Source organism: Pelodiscus sinensis, chromosome 2 (genome assembly GCF_049634645.1).
Source record: "Pelodiscus sinensis isolate JC-2024 chromosome 2, ASM4963464v1, whole genome shotgun sequence".
Classification (NCBI taxonomy): Eukaryota; Metazoa; Chordata; order Testudines; family Trionychidae; genus Pelodiscus; species Pelodiscus sinensis.
This window is the reverse complement of record NC_134712.1, coordinates 30,483,105-30,504,769: the sequence shown is the minus strand read 5'-3', so window position 1 is coordinate 30,504,769 and position 21,665 is coordinate 30,483,105. Positions and strand designations below refer to the sequence as shown.

General features: G+C 39.7%; 1 protein-coding gene across 4 annotated transcripts in view; it reads right to left on the bottom strand.

Annotated features, from left to right (window-relative positions):
- ANGPT1 (angiopoietin 1) overlaps positions 1-20,612 on the bottom strand; it is a 224,715-nt gene extending 204,103 nt beyond the window's left edge. Inside the window, exon 1 of one of the 4 annotated variants that reach the window (XM_075920222.1) lies at positions 19,911-20,612. In XM_075920222.1, coding sequence (XP_075776337.1) covers positions 19,911-20,207 — 297 coding nt within the window. In that variant the 5' untranslated portion in view covers positions 20,208-20,612. The remainder of the gene's footprint in view (positions 1-19,910) is intronic. The other 3 variants (XM_075920221.1, XM_006113014.4, XM_006113011.4) reach the window with 3 other exon arrangements.
- Positions 20,613-21,665: the final 1,053 nt, after the last annotated feature.

Here is a 21,665-nt window from a genome sequence, read left to right as displayed (position 1 = left end):
TCAAAACCACACTACCATATCTAAGACTGAGGTAATCCAGCTTGGAGGTTAGCAAGAATTAAAATATGATATTTGTTCTAAAACATATTTCTAATTTCTCAGCATGTTAATTTAGTGGCCAAAGGATAAAGAACCAAGAAAAGTTCAGTGACTCAGGACCAGAGACTTTTGTTCATGAATTTAATCTCTTCAGAATGATTTTTGGCAGCAATAGAGTGAATGACAATGGTAAAGTGCCCGTTGAAAACTACAGAAAAAGTTACCATACTTCACATAATTTCGAAAACATGCATATCACATTATTATATTTGCACCACAGTGACAAAGACATTTTAAGTCTTTCTCAATTCTGTTTTTGTGAAATGCCCCAGAGGGTCAGAGGACTAAGCTACTAAATGTTTCCAAGATGCGTGGGAGTGCAAAGTGTTTATTTGCAACACTAAATCTACTAGGGACATGCTTTCTCATACTAGAGATCACAACACAGTTGTTTTAATTTGGAGGAGGAAGGGTTGCTGTGAAACAGCAAAAATGCTTAAAGTCTCCAAAAAAGTTTATAAAGGTGGGCTGCTTCTTTTTTGGGGGGTAATTAGTAAATGCTAAAATGAATGCAATAAAACTAGCTGTAAATATCTGAATTTCACAGCAATTCCTTCATTTCTCTCAATGTTAAGTTTTGTAGCTCTTTTTAGCTTGGCAAATGTGGATGTGTTTTAAAAAGTACCCACTCGATGTGTGGAAAACAATCTGCCTTGAAAACTGTTCTTAGAAGCAAAACAGTAAGAACAGTATGTACCAACATCTTTGGAATGCATTAGGAGTATAGATATTTAGGGTCAAGTTATCTCTGATGTGGATTATGTAAGGAACTGAAATTCCATGGATTTTGACTCATTGAAATACTTTGGCATTATTCCTTTGGGAGTATGTCACCACGTATTGCTGAAGAACTTGAGTTGGGTACATCCCTCTAAACACATTGATATCATGGCATCTAAACAGTAGATACTTGTGGAACCTTCCAGGAGTGTAACCAAGCTATATGTTTCATTAGAGAAGGAGAGTCATTTCCTTTCAATTCAGCCCTAATAAAAACACTGACATGTTTCTCATTGCTGATGATGCTAACCAATTTGCTATCTTGTTATAGTGTGGCTTAACTGTTATAACACACAGGTGCTGTGATCAATCTTTTATATACAAGGCCAACATGAGGCATGTGCAGTCAGTTCCCTGGATCTGACCATGTGCTTTATTATTGGCCCCATTCCCAGCTGACATGCCTGCAGGCTCCACGGAGCCTCCTCCCATGAAACCAGCCTATGTCGAGCTGAACCCATCCGGATTGGAGGGAAGGCAGGGCGTGGTGAGCTCCCCAGCCTATCTGACTCTCTGTCTCCCAATGCATGGAGCCCAGCATCCTGAGTGGATTTTCAAGGGAGAGCAGTCACACATGATTGCCTGGCCACTCCTGCAGCCACACACTGGAAATGAGGGCCAGTGGCAGCCAGTTTGGGCCAGGGCTGAACAGGAAATCCCCTGGTAGTCAGTGTGAGATGCCTCCCAGAGAGCATGGCCAGTGCCTGGGTTTGTGTGTCTGCCAAAACTTGGATCATACCAGCCAACCACCCAACCCAAACTAGGCCCCAGAAATAATCACGCCAGCCCTGGTTACCTATGAGTCCTGCAAGCTGCCTCCTGCAAAGTGCTAAGCATCCTCCACTCAACAGGAGGCACCTGATACCCCATAGCATTGAACCCCTGTGGGTTGGGAAAAATGAACAAAGGAGCCCTATTCAGCCCAAATGCACCTTCCTAGCTACTGGCCTTCTTATTCTCAGCACACTCTGGAAGATCATTGTTAAATTATCTCTTCCTGGAGACGTAAAATGGTTGTAACAAAACTAGAATTGAATTTTGTCTCTTTTAGAGCTCATTAGTTTAACAGGAATTGGACAGGGACACCATATCACATGGCACACTTGGTTAGCAGAAATAAACATATTAGCAGTCTGCTAACTAAGTGTTGTCACAAAAGGTGTTCCTGATCCTGATGAGGGGAACTAGAACTGTACAAAAGCAGTGAACTTTTTTCATACAACTTAATGTGGATTTCTTTTCATTAAGAGCGGTTTTGCACTTCTGAATCTCTGGCTTTTCCAGACATTTGGAACAATGGCCACTGTTCTCACTGAAAACATACAAATATATATATATTTATTTTTGCTGCTACATCAATATAAATGTTAAAACACAAAAATATCTAAAGACAGGTTCTCCAGTGGATGGTTAGATATTGCTTGTCCTTTCGTTCCAGGCAAAAACCAGATCATTTGAAAAAGTGGTATTGATTTCAAGAACATCCTTTGTTTTGTCCCAGTTTTGAAAAATACTGTTTTTCATAGCTGGCAGAATTAGGAAATTCCAAATTGGAAAGGCTGACACTTTCATTTTATTTACATAAACAGTATGAATATTTTAGGTGGCAACTTAAACAATTTTATTAATATCATTGAGTCATCTGTTTCTAAACTTGTTTCTGTCTGAGAGACCTGGTATAGTAGAACAAATTACAAATTGGACAAATTGCAGCATGATTTTTTCATTTTTAATAAAATGCAGGAAAATCCTTAAACTATGAAAATGTATCAAATGTCACTGAACATTTCACACACCTCTCTTTGCAACTATCCTACCCATTCAGTAGCAGCCGTGTGATGCTTGAAATGATCTTACGCAGTCCCTTATTATTGTCCTCTACTGGTGTCACTGGAATGACATCAGGGAACTTATCACATATGTTCAGCAAGTCTGTTTATATTCCCAATATGGAAAATGTTCCACTTCCCTCTCCTGAATAAATATGAAAGACTACAACCTGAGTGAGGTTCTCCTGAGCTCACTGCTCTAGGGCTGATTGCCGGAGTAATGAAGAAGGTTGACCACTGGGCAGCCTCTTTAGGAGATCACTGATGGAGGAAAGATCTTTTTCTGTTAACAGCAGATCAGTGACGTGGGAACAGTAGTTTTCTCTTTCCCATTCCTCTCTACACTAGTCAGCCACACAGAGGATGATGATCCTGTGGGATATACAGTTCCCACACAAGGAAAAGAGAGGAATGGCTTTAATATAGAGAGGATGAGGTCATTTGTTTGGCTTCCCTGCTAAGTAGTTCTTTCAACTTCCTGCTGCAGGCACTGTGTACTGGAGGTTGCCCTTGAATGGGTTCGCCAGCTGAGACTTGTGTGGCTCAAAAGGACACAGGAATTTCCAGTTGAATTGGCACAGCAATGTGCAGTATTTGACTATCCTCCTTTTAAATGGGTTCAGCACTTAACATATAATAGTAGAAAAATTCTTTGCAAAAACCCAACATTTCCAAACCTATCTAAACCCACTCAGAGGCATCAACACTAAGGTAAAAGAAACTTGATTTTTTTCAGAGGCAACTAATTGCATCTCCCATTGACTTCTGTGGGCGTAGACAGCTGCATAACTCTTTAGAAAATCAGGCCATTTTTATTTAGGTGTTGAAATCCAGCTATATTTTTCAAAAGCAGTTAGTGATTCTCCATGCCTGAACTTAGACATCTTAGAGACTCTAATTTTCAAAGGGTCTGCACCCTTAGCTTGAAATAAGCTACACAATTTGAGCTATGCAAATTGCTTAGCTTATTGCAAGTTAATTTCGAAATAGTTTATTTCAAAATTTGGCACTGTCTATACAGAGCCAAATTTTGAAATAGAGCGCTCTTCTGAAATATCCGTTAATCATCGTGGCACGAAGTTTACAGGGACGTCGGAATAGTGCACCTGTTGTTTCAAAAGCTATTTCAAAATAATGGGTGCACTGTCAAGATGCAGAAAATGCTATTTCGGGATACCGCTATCTAGAAGCACCCAAAATAAATAACACCCATCCTCTGAAAAATCATAACCATTTAAAAAGTCTCAAATCAGACTCTCAGAAATTGAAGCACTCAGAACCACTATTCATTTTTTAAGTTCTTGCTTATAAAGAGCACTAAGTTTAGGTCACAAGGTGTAAAATTTTTACCCCAAAGCAGAAGATACTTTGATGGAAAAATGTGGGTTGGTATCTATTAATACAACTCAACTGCTTTCACTATTACCAAGTACTGAGCTGATGAGAGAATTTAAAACAATGAACTGATATGTAAGGCAGCTTCTATTTCCCTCTGCAAAAGACCTTTGCGTGAAAGTTAACTTATAAGAGAAAAGTTTGTGGCTATAGCTATCCAGAGCTATCCATGCAGGAAACTAAACATTGACATTTAAATAGCAGATATAAGTGATTTAACCTGAGCTGACGCTTCCTCCAATCACAGGAAAATCCAGTCAAGGAGAAATGAGCTTTTTTAAAACTATAGAATCACAATGAACAGCAATGATCCCCCCCTTTATATATCAATTTAGATATACAGTTTTTCACTATATTAGAATGTAATTGATGCCCACATTCAAGAGGCTTTTCTCCATTATTAAGGGAGAAATTATACCCTCAGAAAACAGCTCTCTAATACTACTTGGGTCAGGCAGAATAACAACAGGGTATAAAATAACTTTTCTACATGTTGGCTGACAATTTTAGAGCACTCATAAATAAGGCAGACAGAAAGGGAAACACCCTTCACAATCAACCTGAAGGGCAAATTAAAAAGCTGCTTTGGAGATGACAAAGTTATTCCTATGAGGTTGTAGAGTTTTGAAATGCTTTAAATGGATTGGAATGTCCTAACAGTCAAAAGTCAAAGTACATCTCAAAATAATTAAATAGATTAACCCATTTAGGGCAAGCATTAGTTCCACTTTGAAGACCCTGGACGCTAGAACACATAAGGATTGATTGAAATTGGCTATTATGCCCAGACTGGGTGGGGAGATGCTTTGAAATGGCATTAACACTTTCCTTCTGAAGTAGAAGAAGGCTCTGTTAGAAGTATGGCCATCTTATTAGGTTATCCCCCTCAGACCTTGAGAAAATACACCTCCTACCATAATGATGGGGAAAAAAATCTAAGAGGAAAAAAAACCCCTTTTACACAGGAATCACTTTATCAGTGCTGAATTTTGGTCACAGGGCTTAGCAGGGCTGATCCTTAGTACCACTAGGTTTGGTAGTTCATAGCCCTGGCATCTCTGGGCTTGCTATTTCAGTTATGGAAGCCCTGGCACCAAATGAGCCCTGGCGTCTCCTTCATTACAAATAGAGAGCACTGGCCTTGATGGAGGTTTGGCAGTGGGGTCCCATAACAACACACAGTGAACAGAACGGTTCCTGGGCCCAATTTTCAAAATTGTTTAGCACTCAGCTAAACAGCCTCTTGTCTGGCTGCCAGTGTTGAAATTTTAAAGAAAAGGTGCTATCAGGGAGAACCAAAATATCATGGTCAATTTTTCTCCTTATACATCTTCCCCTACATTTCTACACCACCACAGATTTGTTATGATTTGGAGAAAAAACAGAGACAGATTTTTAAAGATATTTAGTCGCTTCTATTGATTTAGGCACCCAAATACCTTTACAAATCTGACCCATTCTGTTCAATGTCCTCCTGAGGCCATGACTCCTCTTCAAGCCACAGTAAAAAAACTTCTAGCCAAGACCTTTCGATACCATGTCTGATCTGATGGCATTTTTGTTATTTGAAACTCCAGAATTTTCATTCCCCTCCATGGATTTGGCCAGCAGAAGGTATGCCTGAATCGTTATTTGTAAACAAGACTGTCAAAAAAATCTGACAAATGACAAAATCTGATTCCAAGAATTAAAAAACAAATACTGAAAAGTATTTAAAAGCTTTTATGTTGAGTACCCTCAGGAAACACATACCCATTTACATTGAGCTGTGAATTGCAGAAGTTGTACAAAACATACAGTTCATTTGGGACATGTGCGCAGCTTTCTACGAACAACAGCACAACCAAGGAATGAAGAGCATAAGGTTTCAGTATTCTTTTCCTAAAGAATTAGAGTGTGTTTACTCATTTGTAATATGAAAAGGGCTACATGGAAGGCATGCTTTTAATTTATAGACACTATAGAAAGAGAACTAGAGCAGATAGGATTAATGCATATTCTAAATGCAAAGGTCTCATCTTACTAACAACTCTTCTGTTACATCTTTGAGCCAAAAAAACAATGCCAAGATGACAAGTGATTCATAGCAGTCAGGCTTTCATACATAGTAGAGCTGGAGCTAAGCCACAAAGCTTAGAACCAGATTCCCCCCCTCTCCTCCCCAAAGCTCAGGTGTGTGTGGGAGGGCATGTTGGGGGGTCTGTGTGGAGGAATTTTCTTTCAGAATTTTGCTTCAGCTAGTTACTTAAACAGGGATTAGTCACAGAGTTTGGATATACATCATATAGTTCAGGTATGGTCATATTGAGGCTTTTAGTTTATTTTTGTCCATTAAAAGAAAGGAAGAGGAATATGAAATTGTTACAGGCCTTCAAACTGACTCACCAGAGCATTCATCTCTTGCACAGATCCACAGAGTTTTCTAACAGTCCCCCCTTTTCCTCAGGGTACATCTACATTGACATTTTTTGTATATGAAGATATACCATCTCATAGGGTGTGTCTAAACTACATGGTTCAGTCGATGGAGCCATGTAGATTAGGCTGATCAGCAGAGGGAAATGAAGCTGTGATTTAAATAATCGTGGCTTCATTTAAATTTAAATGGCTGCCGTGCTGAGCCAACAAACAGCTGATCAGCACACTCGTCTGGACGCTCCCGCGCTGACCTGAAAGCCCTTTATCGACCTCCCCGTTATGCCTCGTAGGATGAGGTTTACCGCGGAGGTCAATAATGGGCTTTCATGTCGACAGGGGAGCGTCCAGACTGCCCCAATCTGCCGACAAACAGCTGATCGGCAGAGCGGGGCAGCCATTTAAATTTAAATGAAGCCGTGAATATTTAAATCGCAGCTTCATTTCCCTTTGCTGAACAAACAAATCTACATGGCTCCGTCGACGGAGCCATGTAGTCTAGACGTAACCATAGAGCTGGAAGGGACCTTGAGAGGTCATTGAATCCAGTCCCCTGGCCTCACAGTAGGTCCAGCCCTGACAGGTTTGCCCCAGATTCCTAGATGGCCCCCTTAGGGATTGAATTTACCAACCTGGGCTTAGAAAGCCAATGTTCAAACCACTGAGTTATCCCTCCCCCCTCACACTCTCATTTGCATATCTTCTGCCACAAAAAAATGGCAGTATAGACATAGCCTCAGCGGAGTATCTTGCTTTTTTTTCCCCTCTTTACACCTTGTCACAGGCCCACAACAAATATGTTCCAATTATGTACCACCAAAGCTTTGAATGCTCTACTTTTAGTTTGTAGAGCAGGGTGAATAATGGATGTTTCTGTTTGGTGAAAATTATAAAAAGTTTGATTTTAAGCATTTTTTAATGTTTAAAAATAAAATGAGAGGAATTTTTTTAAATAAAAAATAATTTTAAACCCTGCCAAAATTACTTTTTTTGAAATGTCAAAAATCAATTCAGCAAAATGTTTCAGTGTTGTTGAACCTGTATTTTTCATGAAAAAGGTTTCAGTTAAAAAATTTTTCCTTGCTCTATTTGTGAACTCATAGATAAACTGTTTTCATCAAGAAGCAAAATATATTTAAATAAGCATGCAATAATGATGCTTGTGCATCTTTGCCCACTGACCCCAATTTGAGTCTACTGTGCACAAGAAAATTGCACCAGTTTAATTTAAACTAGATTAGTTAATTCAGAGCATCCCCCTGGGTAAACATCCTATTTCAAACTGTGCCCCTTGCTCCATATTTGTCATCTGATGTGGGCTGTGCCATGAAAGCTAATGATACTATCTATACATTGTTGTTAGTCTCTAAGGCTATGTCTAGACAGTGGCGCTATTTTGGGATAATGAAAGTAACTCAAAATATATTTCGAAATAACGGGTGCGCTATTCTGGCGTCCCTGTAGCCCTCATTCCACGAGGAGTAAGGGATGGCTCAAAAAAGGGTTTTATTTTGAAATTTGGTGCTGTGTAGACAGTGCCAAATTTTGAAATAATCTATTTTGAAATTATCTCGAAATAAGCTACACAATTTGCTACAGGACCATTGTTGTTTTTGTAGTTGCAGACTAACACAGCTACCCCTTTGAGACTTTAATTTCAATTTTGGAGTAGTTTATTTTGGTTTGACAAAGTGATTTTTAAGGGCATGTCTACACTAGGAAATTATTTCAAAATAACTTAGGCTATGTCTATACTGCAGGCTTCTTTCAGAAGAAGCTTTTTTTTGGAAAAGATTTTCCAAAAGATTTTCCAAAAAAACGTATTCCGAAAGAGAGCATCTACACACAAACGCACATCAAAGAAGTGATCTGCTTTTTTGAAAGATAGCATCCACACTGAATGGACATTATATTGCATTTAAGCTGTGATTACTCCCTCTTTCCTCTTCTTTCAAAAGAACTCCTTCTTTCCCATCCATTCACACCTTTTTCCAAAACGGCTCTTTTGGAAAACGGCTTCTTCCTCTTAGGAAAAGGATTACCAATGCTTGAAAAACCCCTCTGTTCTTTCAATTTACTTTTGGAAGAACGTGATTGAAGTGTGTTTGTAAGGGTATGTCTACACTACAAAGTTAATTCGAACTAACAGACGTTAGTTCGAATTAACTTTGATAGGCGCTACACACGCGATCTGCTAGTTCGAACTTAATTCGAATTAGCGGAGCGCTTAATTCGAACTAGGTAAACCTCATTCTTTGAGGACTAACGCCTAGTTCGAATTAACTAGTTCGAATTAAGGGCTGTGTGCCCCTCTCCTGGCCCCGGAGGCCTTAAAGGGGCACGGGTTGGCTACGGTGCCCGTGCCAGGTGCAAGCCTGCCAGCACCCAGCCAGCCGACCCTGCACCTGGCACGGCTCGAGCCAGTCACCCACTGCCACCCAGCCCTCCACCTCTTCCTGGAACCAGGCTGGTGGCTCCCGGGAGCCTGCTCGGGTCTGCAATAGGCGGGCGCCCGCCTGGTATAGTGCGGATATCGTGGACCTCATCCACGACCTCCGCACTAGGCACAGGAAAGTGGCCATCTAGGACAGGAGAGCTGCCAGCCTGGCCACCCAGGAGCAGGTTGGCATGAAAATCAGGGTGGTCCAGTGAGACCCCCGACCCTGAGCCCTGAGCTTAGAATGGCCGTACTGGGTCAGACCAAAGGTCCATCTAGCCCAGTAGCCTGTCTGCTGACAGCGGCCAACACTAAGGACCCTGAAGGGGATGGACCGAAACAATGACCAAGCCATTTGTCTTGTACCATCCATCTCCAGCCTTCCACAAACAGAGGCCAGGGACACCATTTCTACCCCCTGGCTAATACCACTCCATGGACCCAACCTCCATGAATTTATCTCACTTCTCTTTAAACTCTGTTCTAGTTGTAGCCTTCACAGCCTCCTGCAGCAAGGAGTTCCACAGGTTGACTATTTGCTTTGTGAAGAAGAACTTTCTGTTGTTAGTTTGAAGCCTGATACCTATTCATTTCATTTGGTGTCCTTTAGTCCTCATATTATGGGAACTAATGAAGAACTTTTCTTTATGCACCCTCTCCACACCACTCATGCTTTTATAGACCTCTATCCCCCCTCCGTCTCCTCTTTTCTAAGCTGAAAAGTCCCAGTCTCTTTAGCCTCTCTTCATATGGGACCTGTTCCAAACCCCTGATCATTTTAGTTGCCCTCCCCTCTCCCACCCTCTCTCTTCCCCTCTCCCACCTCCTTTTCCCAGTCTCCCCGAGTTTTGTTCAATAAAGAGAGTTTCTATTTTTGACCACACGTGTCCTTTATTTTGTACATCAGGAAGGGGGGCTAGGGAGGGGTAAGTGGAAGGAGGTGAGGGAGGAATGGGGTACGAGCCCCTGATGGGGAGGACTGGGCTGGCTCTGCGGGCTCCTCGGGGTGGAAGTTCTCCTGAAGCCCCTTGATTGACCCCCCCCTCTGGATGGCAGCCTGCAGCAAATGCAGCCGGGCTGATGGCCGAGTGCTGCTATGTGCCGAGTGTGGGCACTCAGGGCACTCCTTTGCAAGCAGGGAACCCCTGAGAACTGTCTATCCGGGGTGGGGGTCGGGTCCCTTTAAGCACAGCCCTCAGCTAGCCTGAGACAGCAGCTCCACGCTCTAAGTCCTAATCTGATGCCCTGCCGGCACTGCTTCCGGCCATCCTTAACCTCGGTTCAGGGTCCACTCAGTGTGGACATGCTAGTTCGAATTAGCAAAATGCTAATTCAAACTAGTTTTTAAGTCTGGATGCGCTAATTCGAATTAGCTTAGTTTGAATTAACTAAGTTAGTTCGAATTAGTGCTGTAGTGTAGTCATACCCTAACTCAGGTTTTGTCGGAAAAACGGCCATTTTGTAGACATACCCTCTGATATAAAATATAGCCTCTCCCTGAGTTATGAATGTGTTACGGACCAAACACTTGGCCATAACTCGATTTGTTCGTAACTCGGACCCCATTGAGTTACATAGTGACCATGCTGTTCATAAACATGGGATGCATTCATAACTCGGCGACCGCCTTTATGACTGCTCCATGGGAGCTTTGCTCATAAATGAGAATGGTCGTAAGTCGACCGTTCACAACTCAGGGACTGGCTATAATAACTCTTGAAATAACAAAATCCCCCATTCCAGGGGAGCCTTGAGGTTTTTTTGAAATAACTCCCTAGTGTATTCCAGGGCTAATTGACTTACGATAAATCAGAAGAACTGAATTAAACCTGGTTTAAACCAGAATACATTTCTACACAGCCTTCTGTACTGGCTTAATTTTTTAAAATCAATTTAGAATCACACCTTTTAGTTAAGCCAATGCAACTTTCTCATATAGACTGGTCTAGAGGGGTATGTCTACACTACCCCGCTAGTTCGAACTAGCAGGGTAATGTATGCATACCGCACTTGCTAATGAAGCCCGGGATTTGAATTTCCCGGGCTTCATTAGCATAAACGGGGAGCCGCCATTTTTAAATCCCCGCTGCTTCGAACCCCGTGCAGCGCGGCTACACGGGGCTCGAACTAGGTAGTTCGGACTAGGTTCCTATTCCGAACTACCGTTACTCCTCGTGAAATGAGGTGTACCGGTAGTTCGGAATAGGCACCCTAGTCCGAACTACCTAGTTCAAGCCCCGTGTAGCCGCGCTGCACGGGGTTCGAAGCAGCGGGGATTTAAAAATGGCGGCTCCCCGCTTATGCAAATGAAGCCCGGGAAATTCAAATCCCGGGCTTCATTAGCAAGTGCGGTATGCATACATTACCCTCCTAGTTCGAACTAGGAGGGTAGTGTAGACATACCCCAGGTGACTAGTCATACAAATAATTAATACAAACAAAATGCTGACATGAGATTTGACATTACACCACATATTAAAAGCACCTTCTCATAAACACAGTCAGAATTAAATATCTACCCAGTTAACCTTTAATAGGACAAAAGTGTTTGGAAGAGACTTCATCACTGGCACAATTAAATATTTTACAATATACATTTTGTGCAGTAGGTCTCTGTTTCTTTTTTTATAATATGAAAAGACTAATATATTAGCAAAGTTTGATCCTTATGGAGTAATAATAATGAAAAATAGAACAGCAGTGTAAAGGCACATTTGTCTATGGCATTTTATTTCTAATGACCCCATCAACCTGATGTTTCATAATACTTCCTAAACTATGTACATGAGGTTTCACAAGAAAAAACTTGTTTTAAAATACAAGATATTTCATAAGAAAAACCTCCTAAGAAATGTGATACTGTTTCAATTTCCTTTTCCTGATCAACTCTTAACCTCTTGAACAAGCGGGAAAATCACATCCCACTGGGAAGGCTTTCAATCCAAAATTGCCTATTTCAGATTAAGCTGTTGTTCCTGAGGATCAGGTTCCCAGCATTGCTAAAATCTGTGATGTTATTTTTAAAAATGTCTATCAGTTTTTCTTTATTATCATCTTGTTTTGGTTGCATGTTATTGCAAGCACAGAGAAATACATTGTGCCATACTGCATTGTAGAGCTCACTGCTAATAACAAGCAGATCTAAATGTGCCTAAGGATTAACTAGTTGATAACGTATATCTGTGAATTATCTGAATAATTATCTGAATTTCAAAATACATTCAAAACTTTCAGAGTAGTGGATTTGATAACTTGGCAGTTGCAGACCTGTGGGGCTCCTAAATTATGCAAGGTTCCTGTTCCCCTCACATCATACATACCCACAGAACTGGAAGGAGCAAGCAATAACTCTCCAGGGATTAGGTCTCCAGTGGGCTGGAGTTGTTCTTGCAGATATAAGTGCTGGAATTTAGGGTGCTGGGGATGCTGCTCTCACTTCCACTATACAAATTGTTCCAGCAACCCTGCTTGCAGAGACAGCAGGGAAACACCTTTGGTTAAGAGGCCATTTTCCTGTAGACTATATTGCTAATCTGATTAAGTGTTATAGAATGAGCCATAGAGTTCAGTTCTTACTTGTTTGCATTGAACAGAATCTTAATTATATTCCCCTCCAAAAATTTCTAAACTCAAATGAAAATTTTTAGTAAATACTAGACATGTCTTTATAAGTAATAGTGCTAATAGTCTTTAATCACTAAAGATCCCAAAAGTCCTTGCAAATATTCATGAATTAAGTCCCCTATCACCCTAAGTAGGGAAGTATCATTATACCCATTTTTATAGGTGGGGAAAAGGTCGCCAACTGTGGTTTGCTCAAGGTGACCAGGAAATGGAGTCTGTGCCTATACTTACACTTGCTCAACAAAACTTTTGTTATTCATGAGTGTTTTACCACCTGCCCCCATGAATGATAAGGTTTTGTCAGAGCAAGTGCTTGTGTGAATCTGACAAAACCCACTTGTTGGGGGTGGAAGTATTTTGTCAGCAAAAGTGTTGACAAAAAGCATTCACATGTAGTGACTTTTGGTGACAGGGCTGTGATGACACAGTCTTGTCCCTGAAAGCTGTATAGTGTAGACACACCCTGAGTCTCCTGATACCCAGTTCTATTCTTTCCCCCATGGAATGAATAGCCCTTTTTCTGAGGCAAAAAGCTTGTCAAAGATACTGCCTGCCTGCAGCAGGAATTGAAGTCAATGGCAACTGTGTGTGCTTAGAGTGTCTGAAATATCATGTGACCTTACGTTATATCTCTATATGATTTGTAAAATATGCCCTAAGGCAGGTGAGATTACCAGAGGAAAAGTGTGGGAAATTTTTGAGACAAGTTAGGTGACCAATACGTTTAATTCTTTATTATTACCAAAGTTTCTAAGTTGTGCTATAATTAATGAAAATACATAAATTGGGGTTGTACTGCACAGTGTGGCACAGCTTTCTGCCAAAGCCTGGGAACTATTTAAAAAAAAGTCATGTGCTAGAAAATGTGGCCAAAAAAATGTGAGATTGGCTTGAAGTCTAGTATTCTTCTTTTTGTTTTTTTTTAATAGGGGTAAATACTGTATATAACTTTCCTACACTTAGCTGTTCTCAGATGTTTCCATGTTAGAAGTCCTATGTCTTTCTTGTGGGTACTTCCATACATCTCTAAGGGTTACAGGAATTTGGATGTAGAATGCTCTTAACAAAATGCAAGTATGTGAATGCAATAAAGTATTGTTAAAGGGTAAAATGGCCAGTTTTATTTTTGGACACAAATGTGCAGTTTCTTAGAACACATTTGTTTCCAGATAGTTGTTCTTGTGCTTTAAGGCCCAGATTGCTACATCCTTACTTCCATAGTGAATAGACCTTGCTATGTAAGTAATCCTATCCGAGGTAAAAGCCGTGAAAAAGGCTAATACGGTCTTGGGATGTATTAGGCGAGGTATTTCCAGTAGAAATAAGGAGGTGTTAGTGCCATTATACAAGGCATTGGTGAGAACTCATTTGGAATACTGTGTGCAATTCTGGTCTCCCATGTTTAAGATGGATGAATTCAAACAGGAACAGGTACAAAGAAGGGCCACTAGGATGCTCTGAGGAATGGAAAACCTGTCTTATGAAAGGAGACTCAAGGAGCTTGGCTTGTTTACATTAACCAAAAGAAGGCTATGGGGAGACATGATTGCTCTCTTTAAATATATTAGAGGGAGAAATACCCGGGAGGGAGAGGAATTATTTAAGCTTAATACCAATGTGGACACAAGAACAAATGGATATAAACTGGCTATTAGGAAGTTTAGACCCGAAATTAGGTGAAGGTTTCTAACCATTAGAGGAGTGAAGTTCTGGAACAGCCTTCCAAGGGAAGTATTGGGGGGAAAAGACTTATCTGGCTTCAAGATTAAGGTAGATGGGTTTATGAAGGGGATGGTTTGATGGGATAACATGATCTTGGCAACTAATTGACCTTTCACTATCAATGGTAAATAGGCCAATGGTGGGATGCTAGAAGTTACTATAGAGAACTTTTTCCTGGGTATCTGGCTGATGAGTCTTGCCCCCATGCTCAGGCTTCAGCTGATCGCCGTATTTGGGGTCGAGAAGAAATTTTCCTCCAGGGTAAATACTTACGTGAGTAAAATTTATGTTTTTGCAGAATGTGATCTTACATTTGCAAATACCTGGGTTACCATTTAGAAGTTCCACATTAAACAAACACAAGACCCCAGAATGGTGCTGGAAAATGTCATAAGTAAATATCTTCCCAAATCATAGAGATCTTGTTTAAGAGGAGTATTTTTTGTTGCACCAGGTGCCAGAAGCATATGCAAGCACATTTGTACAGCATTTAAAATGCAAAATGGAAGAACCACATACATAATGTATTGTTTACTTGCTCAAAACTTCAACTAAGGCCAATTCCAGGCCTCTTTGGAATTTTTGTGGACTTCTGGGAAAATGTGGTTCATAGGTAAGGCAAAACAGTAGTTGTGACTTGCATTTCTGTCCTTATACTTAAGATAGTCATTACATTGTAGTACATTGTAGTATTTTCTCAGTTTCACCAGCATTTAAGACATTGTGTTACCAGTGTAAGGTGTTGATTGGCCCTTGCATGGCCAGTGTTTATGAAGCCTCCTTCACTTGTGAATAGCTTATAGGAGGGCCAAACCGATTTCCAGATGGTGCATTCAGGGAAGCGTTGACACATTACTGACAGTGCACAATGTCCCAAAGAGAGTAGAGAGGGGCAAGGAGCAGAGGGAGCCATGTCTCCATCTTTCCACGATGGAAACTGGACCTTGATGGCCATTCACAGTGGGAATGACAGCCACTGTGGACCCCATAGCAAGGTGTGCATGAGGCCCAGTTCTGCTCCCCTGCATGGGATGGAGCTGAAAGTAGGAGGAGCAGGGCTAGAGGAAGTTAGCTTTTAGTACCACCCAGATTGCAGTGCCCTCCCCTCCCCCAACTGCCCTCTTTGCCTCCCCCCGTTCACAGGCCTGGGCATGGTGAATGGGCACGGGGAAGGAGGGGAGAATGCTATATTTATAGTTGCCACCTCTGTGGTACAAAAAAACAGGATAGATTTTTCAGGACATCTACTAGAAAAAAGCTACTTGGGAAAACAGGATAGGCAGCAACCTTAGCTTAACCCTTTAAAGGCAATCTGGCCACATGAAAATTGCAACTAAGGCCATCTTCTCAAAAGTTGTGTTCCTCTACTTGTGCTGACAGGTCACAGCTAAAAGCCAACCTCTTTTCATATGGCAGCACAGCACATTAATCAGGAGCTGTTGAAAAATGTGTTGGTGAACTATGAGGACAGTGAGTGTCTTGTACATATAACTGACAGGCATACAGGAAGGATAGACATTAACTACATAGAGTAGATTTTAAATAAAAACATAATAAGATAATATAATTGAAGATTATTTTTCTGCTACGTACCTGCCAGGACTCAAGTTCAGGATTCTATATGGACTCCACTATGGCTCATGACAGCACTAATAAATGGGAGAAATGATGAAAAAAGAAGCTCCTTGCATCTGGGTTAGGTGTTAATAGGATTAATCAATAGTTGAAAGAGAAAAACAAAAAATAATGAATTTGGGTCTTGGCATCTTAGAAAGATTTTGATGGACCTTTAAATCCAAAGCCATGGTTAGTATTTTACATTGTATAATGTGGTCAGCTTTCAGTTTCAATATACTATATAAGGGTATGTCTACACTATCCTGCTAGTTCGAACTAGCGGGGTAATGTATGCATACCGAACTTGCTAATGAAGCCTGGGATTTGAATTTCCCGGGCTTCATTAGCATAAAGCCGGCGCCGCCATTTTTAAAAGCCGGCTAGTGCGAACCCCGTGCCGCGCGGCTACACGCGGCACGGGCTAGATAGTTCGAACTACGTAGCCATTCCGAACTATCTGTACTCCTCGTTCCACAGGGTTCGCACTAGCCGGCTTTTAAAAATGGCGGTGCCAGCTTTATGCTAATGAAGCCTGGGAAATTCAAATCCCGGGCTTCATTAGCAAGTTCGGTATGCATACATTACCCCGCTAGTTCGAACTAGCGGGGTAGTGTAGACATACCCTAACTGTGTAAAGGAGAGAACAAAGAAGGTTCATTGACTGTTTATGATACCATGCTTCATGCACTCAAAGCTATTGCCACCATTATGTACAGTGATCGCTAAATGGATTTCATACATGTAAATCTGCAGCCATTCTGAATCCATTCATATTCCATCAATACCATTCATTCACACAAGCTGACAATGAAAAATAATTCCTGGGTCAATTGCCAAGATAAAATTTCATACCACTCTTTTGAGAATAAGAGCTGTAAAGTTCAATACCAAGCATGCCAGCCACTTAATGTAAGAAAAAAAATTAGATGTACTGTTTTCAACTATTAAAATAAACATAGTGCAGAAATGAAACCCAAGCTTAAACAATGGGAAAAGTTATCCAGTAGTAAAATAAACAGTTCTTGGAAAACCTCTGAACATGTTTACCAAGCTATCTTCTTGGTAGTTTCTATGGAGAGCATTTTGCTACATCCTTGGATTGCCAAGGAATCACAGTAACTCTAACAATACATATGTAAATTTCATGGGACAATGATGAAACTTATGTGCCTATAGTTAGCACTCCAGGCAAGGATATTTTCAGCTAGGTTTAGACTAGTGGATTTATTTTAGTTTCAGAAATCTAATTTTTAAAAAGATCAAAATACATTTATTCTTGATTAGATAAACTAAAAGCAGCCACTTACTAATTAAACAATATATACTGAATTCCTTTTATACTAACATTGCTAGCAATCTTTCTTCCAAATGACCAAAAGTTAGCATTTTGTGTATATTCTATCACAAATGCAGTGTTCTGGCAAACATTGCCTACCTGCAGTTTTAATGAATAGTATATATTACTTTGAAGAGTAATGAAAACATTTCTTTTACATTAGTCAATATATAAATGCTGGATTCTACATATATTTTCTAATTATTATAATCATTGAGGAGTCCTCTTGCACTTCAAAAACTGACAAACATATTTGAGGATAAGCTTTCTTGGGCTGTAACCCATTTAATCAGATGCATGAAGTGGAAACTTCAGTTTGGCTGACAGATTAGATAGATAGATAGATAGATAGATAGATAGATAGATAGATAGATAGATAGATAGATAGATAGATAGATAGATAGATAGATAGATGATTTATATTACCATGTGGAGGACCTGTGCACAGAATGATTGTAATGGAATGATTTGGGTCATAGCAATAAAACAACTAATATTTCTAATTTCCAATCTTCACAGCAGGTGCATTAGAAAGTGAACAAACAGTATATTAAATACATCTTACATTACAAATTCAGGAAAAAATAATTTGAGGGGATAGAAATTGGGGGTGGAGGTTAAATATTTTCCTTGTTTTGAAAGGGAGATGGCTATTGCTGATATGGGCTGCAATGACAGCAGCAAATTCAGTATTCAGGGTCGTAATAATGTAACCAGGTCAGATTCATTTGCCTCCACACTGAGAAACTGAACCTTTTATTCTAGTGAAAAACGGACTCATGCAGATAAGTTCTCACTGCTGCATGCCAGTTTCATGTAACCCGTGGGAAGGTTTCACCTGCAGGCAAGTTTTGATCATTGACAAAGTGCACAGACCTCAGAGGTAACATTTACACTGACTAGCTACCTGTTTATCCATCTTCTCCCCCTAAAATGTGAATACTAGCTCTAATTCAGACTCAGAACTCGAGAGACTCATTTTTCTTCTTGTCCAATTCCCAAGTGAAACAGTGATCTTAGTTCAGTCCCTAGTGGACAAATGCAGAAATAAGTAACAATCTCATAAGCATGATTCAGCAGGCAGTTGTTCAAGTAAAACCATGAGCGCAGGAACACAGATAACATTTTTACTTTCCATAGAGTTTGCTTTGAAAAGTACAGTGATAACTGAATAAGAAATGTTACACCCTCCAAAGAGACAAGCCTCCAGTTCTAATCTTTTGTCTTTCTAAAGTACTTCATACAGTTTAAATAAGGACTGAAATAAAAAGTGAAAGCTACAGGACTGAGCTTATCTCACTATGTATGTTTTCTTTTACACATGTGTTTACTGCACTTAATCATCCTCATACCATTAGCAGCAAACATAGAGTAACTGCAGATAAATTGACAAGGAAATAAGGACACTAACGACAGAACTGTAAAACAAAAGGTGTTAAATCTTTTCTGTAGTAGCTAACAGGGATGGGAATTGTAAATGATACAGCTGTCAACAATTACATTAAAATGGACTTTTATTGTTTATCCAATATTTGTTCTAAATGTCAACTCTTATTACATCTGAAACATGTAACTTGTGGAATACAAAAGACAGAAAAATTTGTTATTGCAGTCTTAGCTTATTAAACATTTCACCAATTGTTTGAGTGGTTTTAGTGTTACTGGCTAAGTAACACTAAAGAAGTTACAGGGACAGCAGTAATATCTGTGAGTCCACTGATACAGATAAAAATATATGTTTCTGATAGAAATGATCAGCTGTGCAGGATCGTAACTCACTGCCAATTCTCATTACCAAGACAGTGGCTTACTTCCACTTGTAGCTTTACTCACATGAGCAGTCCCACTGAAGACAATGGGATTACTCAGATAAGTAAAGGTATTCACCTGCATAAGTCTTGGCAGGATCAAAGCTCCAAATTACATTTTAAATACAAGAAGTTAATCTGAAAGTTTACACTTTTAGCACAAATTATTTAAAAAGAATTTATTTTTATATTCCCCCAAAATCTCCTGAAATTCCTGCAATACTATCTACTTTATGTAGACATGTCAATGAAAATCATGCTGTTTCATGTTTAATATAATCTATACATTTTTAAAAAAGTCATACTGTGATTTCTAAAAACATGTATATTTCTGCATTTTATGAATTAACTGACTATGGCTGTACAACTGACTCTGTTTTGGGGAGATTAATGGAATTCTCATTACATGGCTTTCAAATTATTAATCACATTAAGGCAGTCATGTCACTATTTTGTTAAAAATGCATAGTTGCTGTGTATACCAGGTATCCTTCTTGACATCTGATCTGTCGTCCAGAACTATAAATAGATGTTATAAGAATACTTAATGAAAAGCGTGCCATCATTAGAAGTCTCTGAAGGATTATTATACACTCTGGCTCTCAAAATATGGTCCCCTAAGATCAAGCTTTAAAAAAGACATCTTCCAGCAATGTTAAGAAAGTTTTGCTCCCCAAAACAAAGTAAGCCCAGGAGGAAGTGGTGAGCACTAGCTGTAATATTTCTCACATGGAAATAGACAAATCCACATTATCTCAGGTCTCAAAGAAGCACATGCAAACTGTGAACAGCACAGGAAAACATGATAAATAATCAGTTAAAGCAGAATTTGAAAGCGCAATACTTACTTTTTGCAGCCACTGTGTGTAATTTTCCATCACATGTTCCAGATGTTGCAGTTTCTGAGAAGAGAAATCCTGTTCCACGTGAGGAGCATCTCTCTGAAGAGCATTTGTGTTGTATTGGTCTGTCGTGCTTTCACGACAGTTCCCGTCTTGTTCTGGAAGAATGAAAGTATAGGTGCACTGCCCATGCTGAATCCGGCTGTATCTTCTCCCAGTGGTTTCTGGACCCCGGCGCTGATTACTGCACCCTATGTGAGCCAGAAGAGCAGCCAGGAAAGCAAAAGAAAGGAAAATTGTCATGTTATTACTACTTTTCTTTCCTGCTCTTATAGAAACTTTTACCTCCTCTGTCTTTTAATGTGTCTTTATTTTATAGAAAAAAATCTTTGGAAAGAGGATTGGAGAAGAGTATTTAAATCTCAGCTTGGGCTAAAATGGTTTTTATTTCACAGTAATTATAGCTTCCTTAGTTAAATTTAGAAATATTTATTGCATAGTAGCTAAGATTTATGGTTTCCTCTCTGTTACAGTCCAGCATGTAGCCTTCCTTAGTTAGCTGCATATGCATATCCCAGTCTCTCTCCCCTACACTATCTGCTGCAGGACTGCTATTTTCTCTCAGACCTCAGAGAGTTTTATTAAGGTTGCACTTTCAAGCCAAGCTGGAAGCAGGCTGCCTTTCACAAGATGACTTGATAGGAATGTGTGTATGAGTGCGCCCCTATGCTAAGGATGGCTGATGGCTCAGTACAGAGGGATCATCTTACAAACTGGCTCGATGCATTACTTCAGTCTTGACTAGTTGTTCTGTTCCTGTTGCACAGAACTGCTCCGGACAAATTCACATATGTTTATTAAATGGGGCAGTCCACCTTAATATACTTCCTATGTTCACACTGACTTATTAATATGTAGATAAAGTGTAGAAATTTGTTGTAATCCCTTATAAGTAAATATGCAGAGTCCTGAAAATAAAAAATGTTCAGTATTAGCTATTTGATTGTCTTTTGAATGCTAAGACAGAAAACTGACACTTATGGAAAATATTAACATTTCCCATGCTTCTTTTTTTTTACAATGACATTTTGAGCAGTGTTTACAGAGATTCTCTGCACAAGGCATGATGAAATCAAAACTGCCAAATAATATTTAGAAAGAGCTATGCAGAAGAGTGGCATTTCTATATGTTCAGTTAAAAGAATAATATGTCTAATTTGAAAAAATCATAGTCAGATGTGCTAGACAGAATATACCCTATTTGCTATTGTGTGTGTTCATGTAAAATGTTTCTATGAATCTGAAAGTTTGCATTAATTAAATTAGCATTCCTCATTATATGTTTTATTATTTTGTATATTATTATGCATATGTAATAGTCCTTTCTTGAGTGCAGAGGACTGGAGTAGATGACTTATTGAGGTCCTTTCCAGGTCTTCACTACTGTGATCTAGGCAGTATTTCCTAATAATAACCTCCTTCAAAAAAGCACTCAGGGACCTATTTAGAATAATATTTTAAGCATTAATAATGTCTTTGAAGATGGGTCCAGGAAACAAAATTTTGAAACAATCTAAAAGTTCCTAAATTTCATGTGAGTTTGAATCCAGATTCCCATTACATCTCTAGTACATTGCATATAAATCAGAGTTAACTCCTCTGGAACCCACTTTACAGCAAACTGATGTAAGGAGGTCTTTAACATCAATATTGTTATTGGTAGCAACAAGACAGCAAAAAAACTATTTGCATCAGTAAAGG